Source organism: Cryptomeria japonica, chromosome 3, assembly GCF_030272615.1.
Source record: "Cryptomeria japonica chromosome 3, Sugi_1.0, whole genome shotgun sequence".
Lineage (NCBI taxonomy): Eukaryota > Viridiplantae > Streptophyta > Pinopsida > Cupressales > Cupressaceae > Cryptomeria > Cryptomeria japonica.
In genome coordinates, this window is record NC_081407.1 from 814,330,576 (window position 1) to 814,343,446 (window position 12,871).

The window sequence follows — 12,871 nt, forward strand, 5'->3', positions numbered from 1 at the left end:
ATAAAAGTAAAGAAAAACATTCTCGTCCAATGATGAAAACCACTTCGGTGGTGCCCTGGGCAAGTACCATGGTGAAAACTGGGTCACTGATGCCATGCGTAGAGACATTGCTCCTCCCTCCTTCAGGATTCCATTTCATCCTTTCACTTTGCACACACTCATAGCCTACTCATCCATAACACACTTACCCATTCCCATCATGGCTTGTTATTGATCTACCTAAGATTGGTTAGCCATTCATAATAATCCTTCCTTTTCACCTCTTTCCACTCATAATAAATCAGCTCCTATCTGTGGTTAAGGCAGATCCTATGTCTAGTGATGGGTGTGGAACTAAGAGCGTCACATGTTTCGAGGAGTACAATTTCTTCCAAATTTTCTTCAGTCTATCCGTGCATAATCCGCAATAAAGAAGCACTTGCATTGCCAATCCGTAATAAAGTTTCATCTTCTCTGCAATAAAGTATCAGTTGCATGGATTCAGTAAGTTTCAGATGAGACACATCAAGCAGCAATGGGCTTCAATGAATCAAATCTTTCAACAGACTCAGACAACATTATGGCTCAGTGCTATCTATCCTTTTGTGAAAGTAAACATTGTGACCACAATCAAATAGATTTATACAAGTGACAAGAGACACTAAAAACTTGAGGACTATAGTGGATGTTGGTGTCGAGTCTTGGTTTTCTTTTGATTTTATCTTTTGGTGACATGTCTTTTAGCTTTTCCAGGATGTCTCTAACTAGAGATTTTATCTCCAGGATGTCTCTGACTAGAAAGGTGAGGATGGGGTATCGTCACCTATTTTTCTTTGTTGTATGTGGATTGTCTCTTAGTAATGCTATGACTTGTCCAAGGATATGAGGACACTATGAGTCTAGTATGAATTGAGGCATTCCTTGTTTGCAACTGTCTTATCTCCATGCAAATAGGTACAATGACTTTCTAGGTCGAACATATGCCTCGATTGTCATAACCTACTTGCCATAATAAAGCTCAATGATGATAACGCACAAGAAGCTCTTTCACTTTCACATCTTCTATCTTCCATCCCCCTTTCTTGATTGACATTCATCATCCTTCTTGAGTCTGTGTAGCCTGTTATCATATAACTAAGTATAATGACACCAAAAATATCTGCATTTCATGCAGCTGCACCTGCATTACCACATATCAACATTTCATACATACATATAGATATCACAATTGCATCACATCCTGCACATAACACATGTTAGCACATTTTACATTCTCATCATTTGCATTATCATATTCATCTGCATTTCATACATTCACATTTGCATAACATATTTAAAAACATAAAAGAACAAAAATATTGCATTTCATCATGTAAATATTTGCATCCATCTCATAAGCATCATATAGAAACATGCAACATAGAACATACAGATGCATCACATCACATAGATACACATGCATATAGCTGTCGCAAAGACGAATCATCTCATATATATATATATATATATATATATCTCAAAATCAAAAGTGTCATGATACAATGATGTCAAAATCATATGGCTACAATCACCTGAAGGTGTCATCATACAAAATGGTACAAAACTGATGCATAGGGAGCCCTCTACAACTATGATGAACTCCCTCCCTCGAAGTCGCTTGGCCTCGACGGAGTCTGAGCCCTAGAAGGACCCGCCCCAGGATCATCTCTCCTGTCCCCCCTCTTTGGTGGTGGTGGAGGACCCATGACCCCACCGCTAGATGCTTGTCTCCTGTCCCTCCCTCTAGTGGTCGTCGTTGTCTGTGATGGTCTACGAAAGCTCCTAGCCCACTGCTTTGGTTGAACGACACCATAGTATACGTATCTCCAGTAACCTATCTCCTCCCCGACTCACAGAAAATAGGCGTATCCATCTCTTGTGTCATTTGCTGCCTATCTCCCTGCCCTCAGTGCTGTCTCAGCCTCTGTATAATGCTGGATAGCCTGATCCCTCTCTCGCTCTGTGTCCCTCAGCTATCTCCTGAGTCTAGCTGTCTCCCTCTCTAGATCCTGGATCTCATCTGCTTATCCCTGGTAGATCTCCCTCAACTCTGGAAACTCATCCTCCTCCTCTCCCCCCTCCCCCTGTGGCTGCTCCTAGCCCTATACCTATGGCTGCCCCTATCCTTGTCCCTATCCTTGTACCTGTCTGGGACCCTGTACTGCTGGCACCTGTAAAGGCAATCCACCTCTTCCCCTCACCATGTGACCCTACTGAGCCTACCTCTCCTCTCCACCCTCTCTCCGTGGAGCCACTCTCCTCTCTCCTACCACACCCCGCCTCCTCCGTCGGCCTCTACCTCTGCCATCTCCATCTCATTCCCATCCCCTCCGCCATCTCCATCTACTAGCTCCCCTGGATCTGTCAACCGTGGAAATAGATTCTCTGCCCAATATGCAGTATACTCTGCATCCATCCCTGCATCCTCTATCTCTGGCCACACATCCCAAGGCAAGGGAATCATCTCTACCAGCTGCATCACTACTTGATCATACGACAATAATGGCCCGAAGTGCGCCTAATCTCTCATTGTCCGAGCATACATCCCAGAACCTCGTGGCATCTGCTATATCCTGTCGAACTGCCTGCCCACCCTATCCACCAACTGCCTCTCCAGCACATATGGTGTCCGCCCAATCAGATACCTGCTTTGAAATGTATATGGTAGCTCCACTGCATCATCCTCCCACTCCTTGTACTCTCGGTATGACCTCCATATTACAACGTCAATCTCATCGATGACCCTGCGCCAGTACTTTAATCTCCTGATCTGCGACTAAGATGTAATCATATCATATAAATGCACAAAACTGCACCCATGGCCCCTGCCTCTAAAATGAATCGGTCGGGTAACCGACAGATGCTCATAAGCCCACACCTGCAACAATGTCACTCTACAACCCAATCCTACTAATCCATGGTATACAAACTAATGAAGCTCATAATACAAATGTGCCAGTAGACACGGTCTCCATGCAAATCTGATATGCTGTGTCACCAGTGTCTCTAGTGTGCTACCCCAGCATAGACGCACCTCAACATTTTTTTCCCTCCGCTTGACATATTCTAAAATGCATCAAATGCGCTACCTAACATGCATTAATGACAACATTTATTATGACAAAGTACAAGGAGGTTATGCGGTACTTACCGGCTCTCTTGCATCTGTTGGCCTTTGAAATCGGCGAACGCGATCGAATCTATGCACCAATGCCATTGCTGCTGATTGATGCTGCTCTATTCTCTCTCTGCACTCTAATATCTTGGATGTGTGGATGATAATGAGGATGTTTTCCCCTCATGGTCTATCTTATAGACTGCCCTAGCCCTAGCCCTAGCCCTAGCCGAGTTAGTCTTCGTTATCTCGTGACTTTGTCACTCTAACCTATCCGGTCAGTCCATTCTACCCTTTATTTCTTATTGAGAGATTGTCTGTGATCTTTTCAGACATTTTCATCCAATCTCTTGAGGGGGCATATCATCCCCATCTTGGGGAAACTTTGTATCAGTTCATCTTATCTTCTTTGAAACAACACGACAAGCTGCATTGTTTCAAAGAGGGGCAAAATGTAGACACCTAAAATTGTCCTGTCTAATTAAATAAATATTTTTATTTATTTAATTATTTAAACCTAATTCTTCTATTAATTGAATAAATCTTTATTTATTTAATTAATTCATTTATCCTCTTCTAGCCTTATTTCTCATTTAAATAAATACATTTATTTATTTAAATTCCCCTTTTCCTAAATTAAATAAATACTTTTATTTATTTAATTGATCCCACTTCCTCTATTAATTAAATAAATCTTTATTTATTTAATTAATTCATTAACCTTTTCTACCCATGACACATGTCATTCATCTCTTAATTCCTACACTACCTACCCTCTCATTATTTTCTTATTTTCTCTACCTACCCTCTAATCATAGCCGACCATTTATCTTTTACACCTTTCAATCTTATCCCTCAATTTTTTATAGTGTCTTCTATATAAGGAGATGCTTCTTTCATTATCAAACCCTCGATTACTGAATCAACGACTACTCAACTACACTAGCATTCAAACTTTCATATGTGATCTAGCTATCAACCACATTTCCGTTCTTTGTTGAGCTCTTGTGCACATATAAAATTTGAGAGCAAATATATCAAGCAAGATCAATGGAGATAGGAAGAATGGAGATCCAAACCCTATTGGACATGTGATGGTATAATCTTTGTGATTTCATTTGATTTGCATTGTCTTAGGTAATCTTCATATGTTATGGTGGATCTTTGTTGTTGTTAGGCTAGGGTTTTGTGGTTGAATTCATTTAGTCTTTCAATATTGTTGTTTCCACTTTTTACCATAAACAATAATAACTCACATTTTACCACAGTCTCTTTACTATCGCTCATGGAGAGTAGCCAATAAATGACCCTTATCACCTGACATTAATTATTGAATTATTAACTAATTTTAACTCATCATTGTTGTTGGTTTTTGACACTAAGAGTCATGATAATATCTAGTATTGTACCAATTTTTAAGATTTTATTAACAATGGCAACTCATGATTCAATTTATGTCTATCTTAATCAGCTATATAATTCTTGTTGAAAGGAAATTTACAATCACCTCATATTATTTTCAGTGTTGTTCCTATGAGAATAATGAAATTACTTACTCTAAAATTTCTTATAGAGTTTAAAACACATATTCACATTTCCCCCCCAAAACATGGTCTGAGTATACTTGTTGTATGGCTTCATTGATTTCCTATTCCTTAATTCCAACCCTACTCTTCCAGCTAAAAGAGATGAAAGCTTTCGTTTAAAAGAATGATACGTATTTCTTTTCTTTCACAATTGAATGCATGAGATTTTAAACTCTTAAGACAACTTATGTTTAATAAGTATGTGACCTAGAATAGCTTGCTATCTAAATGTCAGGTAGAATCCCTCCTTATGGAGTGATAAGCTACGACCAACTGTGTACGATCATGACTTAGCTTTCTAACTGGAACCACAATGCAATAATTCCAATTTCTGACAGAGAAAAATAGTATTCAAATTCGATAAAATTCTCTTCCAAAAGAATTCCGTTGTTTTACAAAGAGTCTTCATTCACCGTATATACCTATGGATTTTGAAACTCCCAATTTCTTTTAATGAGATAGTTGTATGCATTTCCATTAATTTCAAAGTAATTTGAGTTCTTTTTTCATTTCATTTTTCCCACGATGCTAAACTCCCATCCTTCCTTCTTGAAGGCAGTGGACAACTAAATCAAAGTTCGAGTATGAGATTTAAATCATTTACATCAACTTTAAGCCGATTGGCTCAGAATATGAACTTGATAAACTTATTTCAAAGTGGAGCTATGTTATAATAAGAACTTGTTTGTGGAGCATTTCTCTCATATTTGTCGCATGTTTAACTAAGCCACATACATACATACATACCTACATTAACTATTTGGGATATTTTCCCAAATTTTAGGAAATTTTCCTCAAATTCAAAGACATTTTCCCTAAATTTTATGAAATTTGGGATATTTAGGGAATTTGAGATATTTTGGGAATGTGCACACATATGGTGAGGGCAAGGGATAAGGTTGACTAAAACCTTTGGTTAATTAGGTTGGTTAGGCTAGGGGAAGGGTTAAATAGGGATTAAAGTTAGGAGACATGTGGAAAATAGAATTAATTAATTCTATGAGGGAATTTGAGAGGAAAAAGTCAACATGAATTAAATAATCAAATTGCATATTTGATATATTTAATAGAGAAGGGAGTAAATTCAATTAATTAATCAAAAGTGGACTATAGTATAATTAATCTTAATTAATAAGATTAATTAGCTAGAAGGAAAGATTGCCAATCAATTAAATAATATGTAATTATTTAATTAAATGTGTTCGGAATAGCTAAATTCAATTAGTCAGATTTAGGTGTCTACATTTTGCCCCTTTGCGATGGCGCTAGAATAGCGTTGGTGCAAAGACAATAAGACACCAAAGAATTGAAGGGCTAAGCAGAAGAAGGACAAGAAACAAGTTTAGCAGGTGAGAACGACACTAAAAAAGATGATCGCGAGAAGAAATGAGAAGAAAAATGGTCCTAAAGGGACCAGGATGATGAAATTAGGGCTTTGGGAGGCCTTATATTATCAAATTTGGTAATTTACAATTCATTTTCATTGTGAATAGGAGAGATTTGAGAGTGATCTAGAGCTCTTTTAGATTTACTTTGGGTAGTTGAGAGCTTTTGGTATGTTGGACGAGATGGTGGCTAGAGAGGAAGGCTAGAAAGATGAAGAAAGTGTACACATTCTCAAGTGAAATCATGAAAGGAAAAGAACCATGTGAATGCAATGCATTTGAAAATGTGAATGAATCATGGAGTACAAGTATCTTTAACATTGATTGTTATTAAAGTGAGCACTTATTTTGCTTTAGCATTGTATATGATGCACCAGGGTATGAGGAACCAAGGTGATTTTCATAGCCAATGCATGGATTGACTCAACAAAAACAAACACAAAAAGGTTAGTCTAGTAGCACATAGAGTTACAGAGAACTTTGTGAGAAATGATGCTAGAAAAACTACAAGCAAAGAGATATGTCCTAGTGTAACATGAGATAACCAAGACCTCACGAGGGAACAACATGGGACACATTAAAAACACACTAGAGAAAAACAAAAACTAACAAGATCAAACCCTTGGTTTTGTTATTCCTAGCACACCATGATATAAAGGATCATGGCGACCAAGAGGACACAAAACAAAGGAGCTAAAAAATATAAACAAAGATAAAAAAGAATCAAAGCCAACACGAGTGCCTCAAATATCTTTTTCCAAAAGGATAATTGGTGGATGGGATTTGATTTTGTTTGACTAGAGGAAGGATACATCCTATGCAAACTAATAATTGGATGAGGTATTTGAAGAGATTGGATGACAAAAGATACCTGATATGATCACGATGACAAAGATGCTCAAGGGTTATTGTTGAAGAACCACTTGATGGGATATGATCTTGATGACACACATCCGACTTGACATAAAGGACAAGTCCTAAGGACACATATGCACAAGCGAATCTAGATGGAAACACACGAACAACAATATGTACAAGACACTATTTACAAGATGTATAAGAGCTATGGATGATGGATGAGGACCTAGGAAAAACATGATATTGCCCTAGTGAAGATGAAAAGTCATGATGGATTGATCATTGATGGGGTGTTGTTGATGTGAGAATGATATATCTCAAAACAACACCAGGATTGGATTGATGGTGGATAAATTGTTGTTGATGTGGGAATGATATATCCTAAAACAACACAAGGATTGGGAAGGATGCATACCAATGGTGATGATTAGGAACAAGACCATGAATGTGATTGGATGATTTGATTTTGTGTTTTCTTTTGGATAGCTAAAGGAGATGGATAGGATTTTCTTGTGATGGTGGATTGCAAGGAGTAGATGGATTGATTGGATGGATGATATTGGATTGCGTGGGGGTATCCCAGGGCTAGATACTAATGATAAAGGATGTAAGAGGTGATGGAATGATATGATTGGAGGGATTGAGAGATGGAGGATAGGATGAAAAGGATTTGGAGATGGAAGCATTATGGGATGAGGATTGGGAGATGAAAGGATGAGGGACGAAAGGATGGAGGGTAGGCTGAAAAGGATTTGGAGATGGAAGTATTATGGGATGAGGATTTGGAGAGGAAAGGATGAGGAATGAAAGGATGGAGGATAGGCTAAAAAGGATTTGGAGGTGGAAGCATTATGGGATGAGGATTGGGAGAGGGACAAAAGGACGGAGGATAGGCTGAAAAGGATTGGGAGAGGAAAGGATGAGGGACAAAAGGATGGAGGATAGGTTGAAAAGGATTTGGAGATGGAAGAATTATGGATGAGGACTGGGAGATGCAAGGATGAGGGAAAAAAGGATGGAGGATAGGCTAAAAAGGCTTTGGAGATGGAAGCATTATGGGATGAGGATTGGGAGAGGATCGGGTTATGGATGAAGGGATGGAGGAACTAGGAAATCAGGATTGGTGGATGGATGGATTAGTGAATGCACAATGGGTGTGATAGGGTCTCTAGAGACTATGTCACAAGGGGATAAGATGCCCCTTTTAGGATATCTCACATGTAATGAGGCACTTAGTAGGGATATGTTAGGAGGAATGATAGGAAGTTGAGGGAAGTGAATGAAAGGCATGATGATGGGTGGATAAGGACTATGAAGGAATGTGAAAGGATTATATGGATGGGAGGAAGGATGTGTGGATAGGAAGGATGATGGAGGAAAAATTGTGATGGGGAAATGGATGCCAAGAGGTGTCCAAAGCATGTATACATGATGGACTTTTATTTTTATCAAGATCCAAGGAGGATCAAGGAAGTGAAATGGATAGGATGTGTTGGGTATGGTAGGTAGATGAGATGGAGGAGGTAATGGCTAAATAGTAAGAAGAACTTTCCCCCAAGTGTGGAGAGAAAAAGGATGGAGGGAATTACATACAATGCCTATTTTCCAGGTTTTCATCATGGTACTTGTCCAAGGCGACTATTTGCCAAGTTTTCACCATTGGACGAACTTTCCCCCAAGTGTGGAGAGAAAAAGGATGGAGGGAATTACACACAATGGTAAGAAGAACTTTCCCCCAAGTGTGGAGAGAAAAAGGATGGAGGGAATTACACACAATGCCTATTTGCCAGGTTTTCATCATGGTACTTGTCCAAGGCGACTATTTGCCAATTTTTCACTATTGGACGAACTTTTCTTCTATTTTATCCTTTTTTGAATTTTTTTTTTTGACATTTTTGAATTTTTTTGAATTTTCTAATTTTTGGGAAAGAAATTTATGGATGGAGATGGATTAGGATAAATGGATTTGGGGGATAGGTGATAAGGGAGATGGATGAAGGACTCAAGCATCAAGTTTCATATTGAGGTAATAGGAGCCCATTTGCAGTATTCACTAGATGCTGGTACAACTATATTAGGAATGAGTGGATTATGCAAAGGATTGGATTATATGGCTTTGATGAGAGATATAAGGGATGTAAGGGATATGGTGGTGGAAAGTGTTTGAATGGAATGGGGGAGAGTGTGTGTGATAGGGGGATGTTGTCAAGACCAACATTGGCACATGTTGTGGGGGATGTGGGATGAGTGGAGGAGGAATGGAGGGAGCATGTAGATATGATAAAGGAGTAATGGTAGGTAGCTTTGGGACATAGGGACCCAAAAGAGATTTAGGAGATGGAGGGAAATGAAGTTTAGCTTGTGGACTAGCAACTTTGAATGCCATTGGAGATTTTTCTTTTTGATGCATTGCTTCTTTTTTTTTGGGATCCACATTGTTTTTTGCTTTTTCTTTGGTGGGCCCTTTAAGATTTATTACATTGTTTTATTAGATCTTGCTTTGTTTGAGCATGTCTTTTTGAGTGGACATGGTCATTTTTATATTTTTGTGGATTTTTAGCTTTATGCATTTGTGATTTGGCATCCAAATTGCTGCTAGTAGCCTTGGAAGAAGTGTGCGAAGGTGTAGGAGATGGAGGGAATATGGATGGAGTGATAGATGTAGGATGTTAGATGGAATGTGGGGATATGTGCCTTTGTGATCTTGATTAGGAACTATAGGAGTAGGATGTTTATGATAGGTGATGGGAATATGGGATATGTGTATCAGGGGATGAGGAGGGTAAGATGAAGGATGGGGTTTTGGAATATAAGGGCCCAAAATGGATTTATCATGTGGGAGATATGTGATGGTGGACTTTGGGATATAGGGACCCAAAATGGATTTAGAGGATGAAGGAGGGAGATGGATGGTTGTTTTGGCTTTATACGATGGAGGAGGGGGGATGGAAATAAATGGTTTGGAGGAACGATGGGAAGATGGGATGGTAGGTCTAGAAAAACACTTGGGTTTTACATTAGTTGGACCAACATTTTTGGACGAATTGCCATGGGATATATAATCGAGACCATGAAATCCTGGATGTGCTTTGACATGGATGGGATCCAATGTACCTTGCTCATGTAGGCCTAAGCCTTTACCTTGATAGTTCATTTTTTTGAGCATTTTATCTAAAAAAAGATACTTGTTCTCTAGGTAACAAGATGCGAGTCCTTTATTAGATGGAGGAGAATGGGTGGTGAACATGAGGTGTTCTTCTGCTGCAAGTGAACCACCATGGATGAATGCATGTGAACCCATGGGATAAAGTGAGGTGTGTGGTGAACATGAGTGTTCTTCTACTGCAAGTGAACCATCGTGGATGAATGTAAGTGAACCCAGGGGATAAAGTAAGGGTGGTGGGATGGTTTGGATAAGAGGTAATAAAGGATCAAGAAGGGGAGTATATGGGACGGGAAGATCTTTAATTAGATGAGGGGATGATAAGGGATCTTGAGATGGAGTAGATGGGATGGTGGGATCTTGATTTGGATAGATGGACATATCAACATTCTCTAGAATAAGATATTGGCATGATAGGATTGGTGCACATAGCGATATGGAAGATTCATCAATTGGGGTCAATGGAGTGGATGGAAGGATAGGAGGTTCATTGACTGGAATGGATGGAGTGGATGGAAGGATGGGAGCTTCTTCAACTAGGTTAGATGGAGTGGAAGTAAGGATGAGAGGCTCTTCAATTGGGGTCAATGGAGTAGATGGAAGGATAGGAGGCTCTTTGACTAGGATAGATGGAGTGGATGGAAGGATGGGAGGTTCTTCAACTGGGGTAGATGGAGTGGAAGGGAGGATGGGAGGATATTTTATTGGGATAGATGGTGAAGAGGAAAAAAAGTTTAAGTGCAATGGTTAGTGACATAAATCATAAAAACATTAAAAAAACACCCAAATCAAACCATCGTACCTTAAACTTTTGTCTTCCTCCTCGGATTGAGCCTTCAGTGAAGCCAAGGATGCACCCCTCCTTAGCTTGTTTGGATTAGCTCTTTGATAGGATTGTGGATTTCTCTCCACTACACAACAAGAGTGATTTTGATTAGATGATAAGGATAGATGGATTGTTTTACATGAGACAAGATTTTTGGCATTATGATGGCATGATGGATGATTTTGGATCTCAAATGGACAACATAAGATTAGATGAAAAGTGGATAATTTGTGAGGAGATGAGACTCCAATTTATAGGTTGGAGGAGGCCAAAATGGAGGACCAAGATCAATTTGGGATGAAGGGTTGAGATTGATTTGAAATGGAGGAGAGGATTGAGAGGAAAAGGTGTGGGATACAGGAGATTTGTCATTAAGGCATTTCTTGTCTCCACACTCCTCAAGGTATATGGGGAAGAGTTCTCAAGTACATTGGGAAGAGAAAATAATATAAAATTCCTTGGGGGAAGGGAGAATGAATTAAAAATTCCAAAATAAGAGGATGTGTCGGAAGACTAAATGAGAAAAGGAATTAAAAATTCATTGGGAAGAGGATGCATAAGGAGATTCAAAGAATTTGAATTTCTTTGAAAAGATCAAAGTGGGTAGCATTTAAGATTGGAGGATGAGATGGAAAATTCATTTATGCCAAAGAGTTGACTCATCCCTAATCAAGGTGATTAGGGATGTGCAAGTGGTTAAGGCGATTGATTACGTGGCTTAATGAGGGATTAGGATGCAAGTGGGAAAGTCAGGAGGATGTGACATGAGGAGAGATAATGAGTGGAGGATAATAAAATTGGAGGATAATGATAAGCATGACTAAGGAATAATTAATTAGGCTAAGTAAGGATTAAGAAAAGTGACTTGCAGGAATCACATGATTAGTGTAGTTAGTTGAGATTAATTAACTAAGCAAGGTTTAGAAGAAATAAAATGATTTTAGAAGAAAAGGGGAATAATCAATTTTGAATTAATTATAAGGTTGCAATGATAAAATTAATTAAATAAGATTTAATTAATTTTAAGAGGAATAAAGACCAACACAATTAATTAAATTAATTATGTGGAAAGGCTTAAATTAATTAAATATTAATTTAATTAATTTTAGGTGTCTACAAATGGAGTGGAAGGAAGGATGGGAGGTTCATAGGATTGATTTTGAATGATGGTAGGAATAGGAGATGGGGATTGTGGTTGGATGGTCTCAATGGATGAGATGGTTTTGATGGTGTTAGGAGGTGAGTAAGGAATGATAAGCGTGGGAGGTGGAAGGGAAGTTGCAGAAATGGAGGAGGGAATGGAGAGTGGTGGGTTGAGATAAGATGGAGTGAACGGTGGTGGATTAAGGTAGGATAGGGTGGACGAAGGTGTTTTCATGTACGATGGAGTGGAGGATGGTGGATTAAGGTAGGACGGGGTGAACAAAGTTGTTTTGATGCACGATGGAGTGGAGGATAGTGGATTAAGGTAGGATAGGGCAGACAAATTTTTTTTGATGCACGATGGATAGGGGCATTGTTGGAGCAATTTTAGGACAATTATCTAATTATTTATTAATTAGGTATTTTAATTGCTTTTTCACTTAAGCTAAACTTAGGTGCTTTTTATTATCTAGAGTTTTCTTTTATAACATTAGTTATAGATGTAGTTGAGTATTTAGCTCCTACTTTGCATTGCTTTAATTCTTCTAATTTTAGGATTAGGGTATTTCTTTCTTTCTATAAAGCAAGTCATTCATTCATAGTAATTTTACTTCCAACATTGTACCTCCAATATTATATCTCCAATTCTTTTGTACAATAATACATAATTTTTTGGTTATTATAGAGCATATAATCTTTGTTTGATCTCTTTTGTGTGATGGGTGTTTTTCTTGCAAATGATTCTTGGCTCCTAAAGTTGATCATAAAATTCTACAT

At 38.5% G+C, this 12,871-nt stretch overlaps 1 protein-coding gene across 1 annotated transcript in view; it reads left to right on the forward strand.

The window, feature by feature from the left end:
• LOC131874385 (uncharacterized) overlaps positions 1–10,876 on the forward strand; it is a 62,100-nt gene extending 51,224 nt beyond the window's left edge. Inside the window, exon 3 of the mRNA XM_059217731.1 lies at positions 10,543–10,876. Within this exon, the coding sequence (XP_059073714.1) occupies positions 10,543–10,876 (334 nt within the window). The remainder of the gene's footprint in view (positions 1–10,542) is intronic.
• Positions 10,877–12,871: the final 1,995 nt, after the last annotated feature.